We start from the raw sequence: 16747 nt of genomic DNA, 5'->3' as shown, positions 1-16747 counted from the left end.
TGGAGTAAGAAAGAGACCACGGACTGGCTTGCAATTTGCATGTAATTCATCAAATTTTATGGATCGTCTGGAGGAAGATATATTTGAGGATACATTTCAAAGTGAACTCAGTGGTGATGATAGTGAAGAGGATTGGGATCCTTCAGCTTACGATTCTGACTTTGCAGGTTAGTTTATCTTATTTAAAAAAATAGTTCTTTGGCTATATGTTTATTAACATTGTATTGTTTCTGATCCATGTAGATAAATTAGATGAAAATGTTCAAGCAAATTTAGTCTGTAGTTCTCAAGAAAACACAGATTCAGATTCAGATGGAGAAATAGAAGTACTTGACTCGACAGTAACTAAGGAGCAACCTAACGCACCTAATAACGCACCTAACAGGGACATAACTAAATCTCTGGCTAGGCTTTTTGAGGAAGCATGGCGTGCAACCGAAAAGTCAGCAAAAAAAACTGTACCTAAAGAAGAAGGTAATGGACCATAAAACCAGAAGATTGATATGTACAATTTTATAGACATTATACTGATTAAATGTCATCATTTACAGCTTATCTAGATGAAGGGGATGCTACTTACACATGTACTTACTGTGGAGCTATTATGTGGTTTGGTGAACGCTTAAATAGACGTCTCAAAACTCCCAATCCTAAGTTTGGTCTCTGTTGTATGCAAGGACAAGTGCAGTTACCACTACTCAAAGAACCACCAGAAGTCCTAAAGAATTTGCTGACTGGTGATGATAGACTAAGCAAGCATTTTCAGAGAAACACAAGAGCTTATAACATGGCGTTCTCATTCACTTCACTTGGTGGAAAGGTTGATAGATCTGTTAGAAAGGGAAAAGGTCCAAACATGTTGGTACTCCAAGGTGAGAATTACCATTTAATTGGTAGTTTACAACCACCAAATGGAAATGATGCTAAGTTCGGCCAGCTTTATATAGTCGACACTGAAAATGAAATCGAAAATCGAACAAATGCTTTGAGGTAATTGCAAGAATCTGTTTTTTTTCCGACCATATTTTGTTATTGTGGCTAATATCTGAATTTTTGTTTAATTTGCAGCAAGGGTGGGCAAACAAAATCTTATAAAAAAGGTGATGGACTTAAAAAGGAGATCATTGACCTTCTGATAAAGATGCTGAATGAGACCAACCCTTACGTTAAAAAGTTCAGATCAGCAAAGGATCGTTTCGCCATCAATCCTAATGACTCTTTTCATATGAGGATAGTCAGTGACAGAGTAAATGATGGAAGAACCTATGACACACCAACAGCCTCAGAAGTTGCTGCACTTATTCCTGGAGATTTTAATCTAGAGATGAGTAAAAGAGATATTGTTCTTCAACAGAAATCAGGCAAGTTGCTAAGGATTGATGAAATCTCCCCTTCATATCTGCCACTTCAGTATCCTCTTTTGTTCGTACATGGAGAGGATGGTTTCAGACTTGGGATAAAGAAAGGTGATAAAGCGAGTGAGAAGCTGAAGAAGAAAAATATCAGCATGAGGCAGTACTTCGCCTTTCGTTTGCATGAACGTAAGAATGAGGCTCATACTATCCTAGATTCAAGAAGGTTGTTTCAGCAGTTTGTTGTGGATGCCTACACAACTATAGAATCCAATCGTTTACGCTATCTGAGGACTCACCAGACGAGTTTGCGTTCTGATAGTTATGATTCAATCAAAGAATCAGAAAATGCTGGCAGGGTTGATATGGCTGAGCAAGGATCTTCGTTTCTCTTACCAGCTTCATTCACTGGTGGCCCTAGATATATGAAAAACCTCTATCTGGACGCGATGACTATATGTAAGCATTATGGTTTTCCCACCCTTTTCATCACTTTTACATGCAATCCTAAGTGGCCAGAGATCACAAGACATCTTAAGAGCCGAAAGTTAAAGGCAGAGGACAGATCAGACATCATTTGCAGGATGTTCAAAATGAAACTGGATTCATTGATGGATGATTTAACGAAGAAGCATATCCTGGGCAAAACTGTAGCATGTAATTTTTAAATTCTGCTCTTACGATCATATGCTTCTATTTCCACAAATATTTTCTAAACCAGTGTTTGTTGTCTTATGTTGCAGCTATGTATACAGTTGAGTTTCAGAAACGTGGTCTCCCCCATGCTCACATTCTCTTATTTATGCATGCTTCGGCCAAGCTTCCCACAACAGATGATATTGACAAGATCATTTCAGCTGAGATTCCTGATAAGTCTCAAGAACCAGAGCTGTACGAGATCGTTAAGGATATGATGATTCATGGACCATGTGGTGCTGCTAATATGAATTCTCCTTGCATGGAAAATGGGAAATGTTCGAAGCTTTTCCCGAAATCATTTGCTGATAAGACGACAGTGAGTAAAGAAGGATTTCCGATCTACCGTAGAAGAGAAATTACGGACCGTTATGTGGAGAAGAATGGGGTCAAGTGTGACAACAGATTTGTTATTCCTTATAACAAGAAACTATCTCTACGTTATCGTGCTCATATTAATGTAGAGTGGTGCAACCAAGCTGGTTCTATAAAGTACTTATTTAAGTACATTAATAAAGGAAGTGATCGTGTTACAGTAGCTGTGGAGCCACCAGATCACATGGTTGCAGAGGCACTTGGTATTCCAGTAGGACAAGTGGACCAAAATAAGAGGAATGAATTCAAAGACTTCTTTGATTGCAGGTATAATTTTTTTTTCTTTAGTTAACTACTCTTATTTAATTAGTTTTCATCAGTATATGATAAAATATAAAAAACTAATGAAATCTGTTCTGTTTTGTATTGTAGATATGTTTCTTCATGTGAAGGAGCATGGAGAATATTTCGGTTCCCTATTCATTATAGGTCTACTGCAGTCGAGAAGCTTAATTTCCATCTACCAGGCAAACAAAACATTATTTTCAGAAAGAACGACAAGCTCAAAACAGTGATCAGTCGTAAACTCATTCAGAATACAATGTTCTTAGCATGGTTTGAGTTGTGCAAAGTTGATGATCTGGCTAAAACTCTCACATATGCTGAGATTCCTAACTTCTTTACCTATTCTAAGAAGCAGAAGAAGTTCATAAGACGGAAAAGGGGATTTAGTCTCGGCCGAATCAACTATGCTCCACGTAATCAAGAGCATGCTTACTATCTTCGTGTGTTGTTGAACGTTGTGAGAGGTCCTACGAGCTATGAGGACATCAGAACATATAAAGGTGTTGTTTATCCGAGCTACAAAGATGCATGTTATGCTCGAGGGATGTTAGATGATGATCAAGAGTACATTGATGATATTTTGAGGAGAAGCTATGAAAGCACAGGAGCTGAACTAAGACAATTGTTTGTTAGGATGCTCATGAATAACAGTTTGTCTGGGCCAGAGGATGTTTGGGAGAAGACTTGGGAATGTCTTTCAGATGATATTGAGCATCACAGGCGTAAAACTTTAAATAGGCCAGGTTTGTGTACTTCACCAGATTCATTTAATTTCAAATTTTCACTGTTATTTTTTTAACTTCTGAGAATGTCTTTTCTTTATAGGACTATTGTTAAGGGACGATGAGAAAAAGAAATTTGCTTTGATGGAGATTGATAAGATTCTGAGGCGATGTGGGATTACTTTGGCAACCTTTACTTCTATGCCACAGCTACCTTTGACGAATAGGAAGGATTCAAATGTTTTGGTAGTAGACGAGACAAGCTATGATCGTGATGCACTTTTAGAAACTCTTGATAGAGATCTTCCAAAAATGACTGATGAGCAAAAGAAGATATATGAGGAAATCCTAGATGCTGTTAACGAAGATAGAGGTGGAATGTTTTTTTTGTCTGGATTTGGTGGCACTGGGAAAACGTTTCTATGGAAATTACTATCTGCAGCTATTAGATCGCGAGGAGATATTGCTCTCAATGTTGCATCGAGTGGGATTGCTTCTTTGTTATTACAAGGTGGGAGGACTGCTCATTCGAGGTTTGGGATACCTCTTAATCCAGATGAGTTTTCTACATGTACTATGGCTCACGGATCAGATCAAGCTAATTTGGTGAGAGAGGCATCACTGATTATATGGGATGAAGCCCCCATGATGAGTAGGTATTGTTTTGAAGCACTAGATAGGAGCTTGAATGATATTATTGGGAAGCAAAGCGACAAGCCTTTTGGTGGAAAGGTTGTAGTTTTCGGAGGCGATTTCAGACAAGTGCTCCCAGTAATAAATGGAGGTTCTAGAGCTGAAATCGTGATGTCGTCCATGAATTCTTCTTATCTATGGAAGCATTGTAAAGTGCTCAAGTTAACTAAGAACATGCGGTTATCATCTGGTGGTTTGTCTACTACAGATGCAAATGATCTTAAGGAATTCTCTGAGTGGATCTTAAAGGTTGGTGATGGTACACTTGGAGAGCATAACGATGGAATAGCTGAGATCGAGATCCCCCCGGAATTTTTGATTACTGATTCTGATGAACCAATAGAGGCTATTAGCAAAGCAGTTTATGGAGATCCTTCTTCATTAAAAGCAAACAAAGAAGCTAAATTTTTCCAAGAGAGAGCCATTTTGTGTCCAACAAACGAGGATGTTAACATGATCAATGATTACATGCTGGATAAGCTGGATGGTAATTTATTTTTCTCATCGATTTTAAAGCCAAGAATTATTGTTTCTTATATATATACTGACTATATCCTATGTTTTTTTTTTAGGTGAGGAAAAGATTTATCTAAGTGCAGATAGTATCGATCCTACTGATACAAAAGCAGTGAATGATGAAGCTCTTGACTCTGATTTTCTAAACAAAATTAAAGTGTCTGGATTGCCGAATCATAGACTTCGCCTGAAAGTTGGCTGCCCAGTTATGGTTCTCAGGAATGTTGATCCTCCAGAAGGGTTAATGAATGGAACAAGGCTACAGATTACTGAGCTGATGGATTTTATGGTAGGGGCTAAGATTATCACTGGATCTAATGTTGGGAAGACAGTATATATTCCGAGATTGTTGATCACACCATCTGATACGAGACTGCCTTTTAAAATGCGCCGAAGGCAATTGCCTTTAGCTGTTGCTTTTGCTATAACAATAAACAAAAGTCAAGGGCAGTCTCTCTCGGAAGTTGGAATCTTCCTACCCAGACCTGTGTTTTCACATGGACAGCTCTACGTAGCTATTTCTAGGGTCACATCCAAGAAAGGATTGAAAATTCTTATTGTGGACAAAGATGGAAAACCTCATAATAAGACCGTCAATGTTGTCTTCAAACAGGTTTTTGATAATCTATAAGGCAATGATTCATGATAAAGTATGTGATTAAGCTAATTTCTTTACTATATATTCCTAAATCCTAATATAATTTTTCTTATTTAAAAAAAAAATCTTAACCGTCAGTAGTGTTTTTGCATTTTTCAGATGGAGTTTGAGTTGGAGGAGATGGAGTATGGTTCTTATGGTGCTTCAGTTTCGTATGCGATATTTTTTTATGCCTGGATTATAGTTCTTTGGTCCTTTGTGTTTTTACATTTTTTTAATTTTTTTTTTTTTTTTTTTTTTTTGAATTATACAGAGGTATCCTGGCCCCACCGAAGTGGTCCAGACTAGTCACGTGTTGCCACATGTCGGTCCTCTGTCCCTGGCGATGCCGAAATGTTAATTCCCCAGTGGCCGGGATTCGAACCCAGGTGGCGGAACTCACAGCTGTGAACCCTTTACCAACTGAGCTAGAAGTTCCGGTTATTTTTTTAATGTTTAAACCATATCAAAGCAATACTTTCGCAGAAAATATTCTCTACAAGACAAAGTTCCTGTATTTGATTATAAATTATCTTCATATCTAACTAAACCACTTAAATATTCTATAAGACAATAAAGCCAACTGCAATACTGACCTGAGTAGGAAAAACAGAAGGAGAATGGAGTTAATGTTTCATGATTTTTCCCTGTGGTAAGCTCCATCAGCATTTGATCAGCTATCCATCAGATAAAAATTTCCTGCGACCAAATATACTATCATCAAAGTACAGTCCCCATGTCACCTGTGTATTAATTTTCAATGGCTAAGATTAAGAGCTCTGTTTATTGAACTCAACAGCATTCAACACTACCTTGGCATTATCCTGAGCTAATGAACTCGACGAAGCCTGTGACTTGGCAGTATCTTGGCGTTTTCCTCATCTATAATCTTCTGATTCCCTGCAGATTTTACAAAACAGGTTGTAAGTATATGAAACAATCTATGTGAAATCGAACATAATAAGTAGGCTTGCTTCAGATTGTGTTTAAATTTTCTGTTTGCCATTTTGGGAGCACCTGTATCCTACACAACAACAATCTGTAGCTGAAAAAAGAGATGCAAGCGAAACTACAATATTTTTATCCTAGAAAGGCGATAGAGAAGCTTATCTCTGAGGAACAGAACACGAGCTTCAACGCTTTCACACCGTTCTCATCTCGACTCAACATGATGACACTGTGACTAATGATGACATTGCGGCTGATTTGAAGGATCATGTGATCGAGCCGGTGAAGTGTTCTTGATAACAACACCATCTTTCACTTGAACCTGTCTGGTCGTTTTGTCATCGGAGGATGATGGCTGTGATTCCGGCTAAGTATGCTTGATAACAACACCATCTTTCACGCTCTCTGTGTTTGTTGACAAATAGCAAGAAGGCGTTTTACTTGAGGCCGGGGATGATGGCTACTAACCTTGATTTGAAGAGATGAGTAAGCATAATCAGTTTATGAATCACCATAACTAAATATTGAACCGATATTTGCTAAAAAGAGACCAAAGGCAAGAAGAACAGTAAGCAAAACGATTTCTATCTCAAGGTAATCGAATCACATGCGGCTTGCATGTTTCTGAGATTTTATAAACCTTATCTAATAAAACTAACCAGCTTTAGAAAACAGATCAAGGTATTCAGATCATAAAGCATACCTCTACTATATTTTAAAAACAAAAGAAAACTCACCTCTGTTTCATGAATTGATCACATATCAGAGCGAAGAAATCCATGACGCCTATTATTAGTTTTGGTTTTATGGTTGATGCAAGGAACGACACCATTGAGATATACGATCGAGATATATGAGAAAGATGACATCGATATGATCGACACAATTGAGACTGCGTTAGTTGTTAGGTTTAGAACGGTGCTATCTTTTCCCGGAATAAAAATCTGTTAGCTTTTTATTTTGGCCTTTAAGTTAATTATATATTGGGCTTAATAAACAATATAATAGATTAATGACCCATTGGGTTATGTACAATATTAACCAGTAAATATTATCACTTTTTATTTTACTACATTATTAATTATAAGACTCTAATTATAATAGATATACTATACTTTTAGTAAGATTATTTTTACTATTACGAATATCATTTTTATTTGAAATATTTTGAATAAATACAGATTTTGAAATTTTTATTTAATATTATACATATATATGTAATTTATTAAATGTATGTCAATGTTATTTGTTTCATATTTGATAATTCATTATTTGCAATAAAAAAAATACTAAATTTTTAATTAGTTACTTTATAATTATAATAAATTGTTACATTACTAAACCACATTTCAAAAGTTAATGAGCTTAATAGTCAAAAACTAATGTCAACAAACAAAAATACATAAAAGAACATATAAATATACATGTTACATTTGACCTGTGTTTTTTTGATGAAAACAATGACATGAAATCACATACTTATGTAGAAAAAAAAAATATATACACATCAGAAAATATATGACTATAATAAAAAAAAAAAATTTGGGAAAAAAATTAAAATTCACACCCGCGCGGTTGCGCGGGTCAAAATCTAGTTGTTAATTAATTAGAAAGTCAATGAAAGTTTAGTGTTTTTTTGGTCAGCCCAAAAGTTCATGTTTGTTTTGGCAATTCGTGCAAAGTTGAGGTTTTGTTTGGCCGAATTCTTATATACTATTCTATAAAATCATATTGTTTTCACAATTGTATTATAATTTCTTTTTTATTTGAAACATATAGATAAATTTCTAAAAAGTTGAGTTTCGTGTCTGTACTTTGTCATCAACCTTTTGAGAAAAAGTAATATTTCCTCTGTATCAATATAAGTGGGGTTTTATGATTTTTGTTTTGTTTCAGAATAAGTAAAGTTTACACTAATCTAGATACAACTAATTGTCATTTGAAATCTCTAGTCAATTACAAAATAATGTATCTTTTTTAATTAGTTGAAATAATATTATTTAATATTATTTTTATACAAACAAGACAAACCACATAAAATTTTGTGTTTTTTTAATCTTTGTGAAAAAATATCACTTATAATGATACAGATGGAGTAATAGTTTACGAGTTTGATCTCTTAAGTATAAGCTACAATTTCTTTCTATTTTGTAAAAGAATCAAATAGTTTTTTGTTTTTTACTAGGTTTATTTCGTCTCTTGATTTTTCTATGTATTGAGGTCCCATAAAAAGTGTCAATTAATTCACACAACTATTATAAAACAAAAGTGTTACACCAGAGTCGCCAATCACATTTGCTCTTATTTTTATTATAATTTCTCCATCTTCTTCCTTCTTCTACCTAGCTCATAGAAGCTTCACAGATCATAAACCCCTCTATATCTCTGCAACAATCTTGTTGTAACTTCATAAATTTTATATATCAATTGCTACACATCCGTACTACATATAGAAATGGGAAGACATTCTTGTTGTTACAAGCCAAAGCTTAGAAAAGGCCTTTGGTCCCCTGAAGAAGATGAAAAACTTCTCAATTACATAGCTAGACATGGTCATGGCTGTTGGAGTTCTGTCCCCAAGCTCGCAGGTTAGGCTTCCATCATGTGCTCTTATCTTTGAAAATTTAAAATTTGAATGTATATATATTTATAATGCTTGTATATATGCATTTCCTATGATCAAATAGGTTTGCAGAGATGTGGAAAGAGTTGTCGGCTTAGGTGGATAAACTATTTGAGACCAGACTTAAAGAGGGGAGCTTTCTCTCAAGACGAAGAAGGCTTGATCATTGAGCTCCATGCTGCGTTAGGCAACAGGTTAATAAATTAGCAACAAGTTACATAAAAATTACAAAAAATAATTAAAATGTAGATTTTGGAATAATATGTTTCATTATATGCTGAGTCCGTTTTGAATTGTGTAGATGGTCTCAGATCGCAACTCGGTTACCGGGAAGAACAGACAACGAGATCAAAAACTTTTGGAACTCGTGTCTCAAGAAGAAGCTGAGAAGAAAAGGCATCGACCCAACTACACATAAACCCTTAATAAGCGATCTTCAAACTCTTAACGTCATAAATCAGAAGCTGACGTCATCTCAAGTAGTAAAGTCAACGGGTTTGATAAACAACCCACATGAACCGTCGATGGTTGTCTCATCGCAACCAGGTCCATGGTGGTTTCCGTCGATGGCTAACCAGAATGCTGCGTTTTGCTTCAGTTCAAGTACTACTCCATCGGTTTCAGACCAGATCGTATCTTTAATCTCTTCAATGTCCACGTCATCATCTACGACATCAATGACTTCAAACTTCAACCCTTTTCCTGAACTCTACTACTGCAACAACACAGTTCCATCTCAGACCAACAGTATCTACAGTGCTTTCTTTGGTAATAGTTTCACAGAAGCTAGCCAAATCAATAATAACAATAATCCAGTAGTGGATGATCATCCTCATGGACAAGACATGAAGTCATGGGCATCGGAGATTCTTCATTACACAGAACATAACCAAAGCTCAGAAACTGGTTTAGAAGCAGAAGTGAAGCCAGACATTGGCAAGTACTACTGGAGATCAACATCATCATCGTCATCACCGAACGAAAACGCTGCGACACTACTACATGATGCTGACGTTGAGTGGTACGGTAAAAACCTACAAAAACTTAATAACATGGCGTTTGATCAGAGCCTTTAGAGTAAATATTATGTGCTAGAGAAAGTTCCTAATCAGTACTTCATTTTCTATCCACTTTCACGAACCGGAGTTTATTTGATTGATACATATATATAATATTTATTCATCACGTATTTGTAAGTATATGTTTTCTGGTTATGTAAATTTTCTGCGATCGTGTATGTATATATTTTTCTGGTGCCATTTTCCTCTTTTTGCTTGTCATTACTTTGACCTTAATAGAGTTTCATTTTTTTTTAATTTACATATATGCTATGTTTGCTTGAGAAAGTTAGTTCACGGATTACAAAATAAAATAAGAAACACAAAAAAAAAAATCTGTATAAAATAAAATAAACATGCCCCGGTCGAGGTGGATGGTGTTTCTTTTTTTTTTCCATAAAGGAGATGTTGATTGTTAGAGCATCTCTAGTGGTATATAAAAAAATATCCATATTTCACTCTAAAATAAAATAACTCTATTATAGAGTTGGATTTGCTATAAGACCATCTCCAATAGAACACAAAAACTTACTCTATAATTTACTCTAAAATAGAGTAACTCTATTATAGAGTGAACCAGTTGGATTTGCTCCAATAGTTCACTCTATAATAGAGTTACTCTATAAATAGAGTGAATTATAGAGTAATGTTGATTTTCACTCTATATTTGGAGTGGAAAAGCAACATTACTCTATAATTCACTTTATTTATAGAGTAACTCTATAATAGAGTGAACCATTGGAGTAAATCCAACTCTATAATAGAGTTACTCTATTTTAGAGTGAATTATAGAATAAGTTTTTGTGTTCCATTGGAGATGTCCTAATGGTTTATTCTATAATAGAGTGAATTATAGAGTAATCTTGCTTTTTCACTCTATAATTGGAGTTAAAAAACAACATTATTCTATAATCTACTCTATTATAGAGTAAACCATTGGAGCAAATTCAACTCTATAATAGAGTTACACTATTTTAGAGTGAAAATTATATAATACCATTGGAGATGCTCTTACCAAGTTGGAGTTGAGACTTCTTCGGAAAAGTGATTCCGGACAACATGATGCATTCTTGAAAGTCCCAAACTTTTTTTTGTATTATAACGTAAATATAGTGTACCTATTGTTTTTGTATAATACTCCCATTGTTTCATTTTAAATGTCATTGTATAATTAAATTTCTGTTACAAATAAGTGTTGCTTCAAGATTTCAATGAAATTTGTCCCTAATTTATATTTTACCTCTACATAAATTAAGAAAAAATAAATACAAAATTTTTAATAATTAAATAAGGATAAACTGAATTTTTAAATTTTTTTTTGCGTGAAAACCTAAAAAGACATCTAATTTGAAATAGATAGAACAGTCTTCATTTTTGCTATCAGTTAAATTTTTGTTTTCATATTACAACTGTAGTGACTATGTTAGTAATTATTAGTGTTATCAGTTAAAGTTTTTATTAGTGTTAACTAATACTAATCAGATTATTCGAACATATAATTAAATAAGTTTTCAAACAGATTAGTTTCTCTAAAAAATAGTTCTCTAAGATATGTATATTCCTAGTTTAACACAAATCATACTCTAATTATTATTTTTAATTAATTTATTATATACTAAACTTGTTTTAAATCAATTTCTAGGGAATAGCAGTAGCTTTTGTTGTAAAAAAAAATCAATTTTTAGGTATTATCATTTAATGAACTATTTGTTTCTTAGATCAATAAAAACTTTAACTGATAACAGTCTACATGCATGCTCTTCTCTTGAATTTTTACTATTTTTATAATCGTTAACTTCTTCAGTTTCAAAGAAGTTAACGATTATAAGTTCCAATTATCAATTAGTCTATATCTCGATTTTGGGTCATCGTTTACTATAAAAAGAAAGAAGCCATACGCTGAACGCATAGAGAAGGGACCCATGATCTTGTAAGGTGGTTAAATACGAAATTCGAAGGTGTGTACTCTTCTGACAATATCCCAATATATAATTCATGCGAGGGATGCTTTTGAGTTGGTGCTTGCAGAAGAAGGGACCCTTGTTGCTGACATTGTACGTTCATAAAACTGGAAAAGCCATGCAAAGGATTAGAAGAGGAAGCAGATATATAATTCAGAAAATAAGAAAAAAAATAAAAAAAAATCAGAAAATAAAAACCATACATTCACTACAAGAAAACACGCCGATATCGAGGAGCTTTTTCCTCGGTATTTCGTCGGAATACTCGAAATTTCATTTTCCGTCGAAATTTCCTCGAAATTTTGTGACGGAATTTCGAGGAAACATATTTCCGAGGAAATTTAGAGGACTGACCTTCGTCGAAGAGGTCTTCGGAATATATTGAGGAACAACTCCCTCGGTATATACCGAGGATTATACCGAGGGAATGACCTACGAAAATTTTCGAGGAACCTGTCCCTCGGAAAATTCCGACGAAAGGTGTTCCTCGAAATTTTCGAGGAAAGCTGTTCGTCGAAATTTTCCGAGGGAAAGGTCCTCGAAAATTTTCGAGGGCTGCTTTCCTCGAAATTTTCGAGGAACCCTCCCTCGGAATATACCGAGGAACGCTTCCCTCGGTATATACCGAGGACATCTGTTCCTCGGAATATTCCGAAAATTAAATTTTTAAAAAAAAAAATTTTTTTTTTTAAAATAAATTTTTAAAATAATTTTAATTTAAATTTAATATAAATAAATTTTAAATTAAAAACATATTATTTAAAATTCAAAGTCATACAAACGAAAAGAAAACATTTAGAGTTTTTGAAATAAATTAAACTACGGGGTTTGGAAGTCCGGGTCTGGCAATGTTCGGGAAGTCGACGTTGGCGTTCGGGTTCATGCTCCTCATCATCGCCATCATTTGCTCGTTCAGCTTCCCTCTGTGCCTCCCAGCCCGCCTCTTGACTCGCCACCATGGACTCCAGCGCAGATATGCGAGCATCCTTGTCCCTCATCTGGCTCAGAAGGACTTCTTGATCAACATAGGACGGTGGTGGTGCAGAAGCAGACGGAAACCGAGGGAGACCGACGAGCCAAACCGAACAAACGGCCCTTCTTCTTTGGAACCGACTGAAAAAGAAAGTGTAAATTTTTTAGTACACAGTAAAATTATTACACATGATGACCAATAACTTACCTGATCGGCCGAAAAGCAAGAATGAAAGGATCATAATATTGCAGCTTTCGTCTCGAATTAACTGATGTAACACCAAATGCATCTGTTCTCCACACCCGATCTGGAGTGATGTCGTGCCAAATCACAATAGAAAACAGTACAGCGCAATCCAAGCAGGCCTAAATACTTGATTTCCAAAATCTCATGTATGTGTCCGTAGTATACATCATCTCCCGATGCAGAACAAACGCCAGCATCATAGGTCGTACGCGAACGTTTCGTCTTTTCAGTTGTGAAGCATATCCTCGAGTACAAAATCTCGGATATGACTTCACAACATAGTTTGGTCCAACCACCATCTCGCGTATCCAATCGTCAAATGTTTCACCTCTGGCCAACCAGCAGACACCTATTAATAGCACATATATATGAGTATAAATATGTGATAAATATTTTTTAAATTTCTATAAATAAATGTGATAAATGATTTTTTAATTTGTTTAAGGCACTCACATAAGTAAAACATCCATCCATCAATTCTTTTTGCTTCATTTCTTCTAGTTCTGCCTCTGTAGCGTATCTATATTCGAACCGCTTTTCTGCCATGAAATCCTGTGAAGACAAAAAAGTAATTAATTAAGATATAAATGTTAATTTGTTAATTTTGTAAGATAATAAACTTACTCTCCATATTGAAGAACATCTTCGCAGTGGTGAGCAAATATGTTTGCAAATGACTGCGCTCCTGCTCAGTAAGTCGACGGTCCCTTTGATTTTCCGCTAAGTCGTCCAACATCTGTGAAAATGTCAGGAACCGTAACATGGTATGTTGCCCGTTCGCCTCTATCATCATGCCGTGCAGGTCTTCTGTTTTTGGTCTGAACTTCTGCTGGAAAAGTAGTACTCAGCAAAGTTTGAAAATTTCTTCATTGATCATCTGTGCGACTATAAAACCTTCCACCCTACTTAGATTTTTTCACCATCTTCTTCAAATGAAACATATACCGCTCATACAAGATACATCCATCTATACTGCACAGGACCACCAAGTTCCAATTCCTCTTGCCAGGTGAATAACAAGATGCTCCATAACATCAAAAAAATGAGGGAGAAAATATCTTCTCAAGGTTGCACTATCACGGCTATGTAGTCTTCAGATTTCAATACCTTCAAGAGTCACTGATCTGGCGCATAAATCGCGGAAGAAAGCACTTATCCCTGCAATTGCTTCATGAACATTTCGTGGTAATAGTTCCTTGAAAGCAAACGGAAGTAAGCGCTGCATCAACACATGACAACGTGACTTTTTAAGCCAATAAACTTTCCTTCCTTTCTGTCGATACAGTTACGCAAATTAGATGCGTAACCGTCTGGAAACTCCACATCGTTTGAAATCCAATCGAAGAACGCATTTTTTCCTTCTGCATCAAGTCGGTATATGGGAAAAGGAGCCCTACCATTCCCATCAACATGAAGTTCTGAACGAGCACATATATATCAACTAAATCCAGTCTTGACTTCAAGTTATCCTTTGTTTTACCTTGAACGTTAAGGATCGTGTTCATGAGATTGTCAAAAAAAGTTCTTCAATATGCATGACATCTAAATTATGCCTTAGCAAATGATCCTCCCAGTATGGCAGATCCCAGAATATACTTTTTTGTGCCAGTTATGTAGGTTTCCAACAGCATCTACCGGAAAACGCGCATGTCCACCGATGTCTGGCGTCCTTTCTGCACCAAAATCTCTTAGTTGTGTCTTCAAACTTTCCCACTAATTTCCGCAGGTGGACTGTCAAACACCTTCTTGTTCTTAGTAAACAAATTCCTACTCCTACGATATGGATGATCAGGTGGTAGGAATCTCCTGTGACAGTCAAACCAACACGTTTTCCTTCCGTGTTTTAGTTGGAAAGCATCAGTGTTATCTTGACAATAATGGACATGATAGCCTTCCATGCGTTGTCCATCCAGATAACATACCATATGCTGGAAAATCACTTATTGTCCACATTAGTACTGCCCGCATTTGAAAGTTTCTTTACACGAAATATCGTATGTTTCAGCCACCTTGAGCCCATAGTTGTTGCAACTCATATATTAGTGGCTGAAGAAACACATCAAGTGATCTCTTAGGATGCTCTGGTCCGGGAACGAGAATGGAGAGAAACAAAAAACTCTCGTCGCAAGCACAAGTTTGGGGGTAAGTTGTATGGTGTAACAATGACTGGCCATAGAGAATATTGTCTTCCACTCTTCCCATACGGGCTGAAACCATCAGTACATAATCCAAGGTAGACATTTCTTCTCTCATACGCAAAGTCGGGATACTTTTGATTGGAAATGTTTCCACGCTTTTGCATCTGAAGGATGTCTAATCTCACCATCTGTTGAGTGCTCCGCATGCCATCTCATTCGTTGCGCTGTGCGTTCTGAAAGATACAACCTCTGCAACCTTTCCGTCAAAGGCAAATACCACATCCTTTTATATGGCACTGAACTCTTCCACTAGTATCTTTATAACGAGGCTTCCCACAAAATTTGCATGTAGTCCGCTGATCATCCGCCCTCCAATAAATCATGCAGTTATCGCTGCATACATCTATTACCTGATAAGATAAACCAACCCCAGCTACGAGTTTTGAACCTCGTAGTATGAACCTGGAGCTACATTATCCTCAGGTAGAATACCTTTAACAAAATTAGCTATCGCATCCACACAGTCTTCAGCCAAGTTATAATCGTTTTAATGCCCATCAGTCTCATAGCAGATGATAAAGCTGAATGACCATCTCTGCAACCTTCGTACAATGGTTGCTTTCCAGCATCCAACATTTCATAAAATCTCCTAGCTTCTGCATTGGGTAAATCTTCCCCTCTAAAATGATCATTTATCATCTGCTCAGTACCTACACCATAATCTACATCCGCCCTAATTGGTTCTTCTAATCTAACCGCCGGCTGAGGTTCGCTAGTACTACCAAGTTCATAATCAGTTTCCCCATGATGATACCAAATTTTGTAACTTCGTGTAAACCCACCAATAATAGATGAGTCCAAACATCCCACTCTTTAATAACTTTTCTATTTTACAATTAGAGCAAGGACATCTTAACTTACCTGTTTTCTGCTTCCGGTTGTTTGCGAGCTACCCTCATGAACTCGATTATACCTTGATTGTATTCTTCCGTAAGCAATCTCGTGTCCGGATCCAAATGAGGTCGATCCATCCAAGAACGAAAATAATTTGAAGAAGACATATTTTTTTGGAATCAAATTCGTGAGACTAGGAGAGAAAAAGAAAAGAAATGGAGTGAATGAAGAGGAAGAGGGGTGGCTGTATTTATAGAAGAAATCCTCCCGGCATACTGAGGAAATATTCGAGGAAATTTCGAGGGAAACAGACATTTCCTCGAAATTTCCTCGAAATGTTTAAATCCCCCCACGGCTCTCTCCCAACGGCTCTCTAACGGCTACAAGATGTCGTCGAAATATTAGAAATATCCGTCGATTTTTCCGACGACCCTGGTTTCCTCGGTATCCCCTCGAAAATTACAGAGGAAGTTGGTCTTCCTCGAAATTTCCTCAAAAAATAGTGAGGAAATTTCGAGGAAACCCCATTTCTTGGTTTCCGGTATTTCCTCGATATTCTGTCCGAAATTCCGAGGAACTCATTTTCCCTCGGTATTTCCCTCAGAATCTGCGTGTTTTCTTGTAGTGATT

General features: G+C 36.1%; 2 protein-coding genes and 1 long non-coding RNA gene across 3 annotated transcripts in view; 2 read left to right on the top strand and 1 right to left on the bottom strand.

The window, feature by feature from the left end:
* LOC130499589 (uncharacterized) overlaps window positions 1–6682 on the bottom strand; it is a 12281-nt gene extending 5599 nt beyond the window's left edge. Inside the window, exons 1-2 of the long non-coding RNA XR_008938479.1 lie at window positions 6089–6682; window positions 5873–5975 (exon numbers count right to left, since the gene is read on the bottom strand). This is a non-coding gene — a long non-coding RNA (uncharacterized LOC130499589). The remainder of the gene's footprint in view (window positions 1–5872; window positions 5976–6088) is intronic.
* Window positions 668–5270, top strand: LOC108841698 (uncharacterized). The gene is made up of 6 exons (XM_056993813.1): window positions 668–990; window positions 1069–2009; window positions 2096–2690; window positions 2796–3451; window positions 3516–4610; window positions 4696–5270. Exons 1-6 carry the CDS (start codon window positions 671–673, stop codon window positions 5268–5270), a joined length of 4182 nt encoding a protein of 1393 aa, XP_056849793.1. The 5' UTR covers window positions 668–670.
* A 1829-nt stretch (window positions 6683–8511) lies between the features above and the next one.
* LOC108838372 (transcription factor MYB86-like) lies at window positions 8512–10166 on the top strand. The gene is made up of 3 exons (XM_018611320.2): window positions 8512–8812; window positions 8912–9041; window positions 9149–10166. Exons 1-3 carry the CDS (start codon window positions 8680–8682, stop codon window positions 9921–9923), a joined length of 1038 nt encoding a protein of 345 aa, XP_018466822.1. The 5' UTR covers window positions 8512–8679; the 3' UTR covers window positions 9924–10166.
* The last annotated feature ends 6581 nt before the right edge of the window (window positions 10167–16747 follow it).

Source organism: Raphanus sativus, chromosome 9, assembly GCF_000801105.2.
Source record: "Raphanus sativus cultivar WK10039 chromosome 9, ASM80110v3, whole genome shotgun sequence".
Classification (NCBI taxonomy): domain Eukaryota; kingdom Viridiplantae; phylum Streptophyta; class Magnoliopsida; order Brassicales; family Brassicaceae; genus Raphanus; species Raphanus sativus.
Note: the sequence above shows the minus strand (reverse complement) of the source record. Positions and strands in the feature narration are given on the sequence as shown.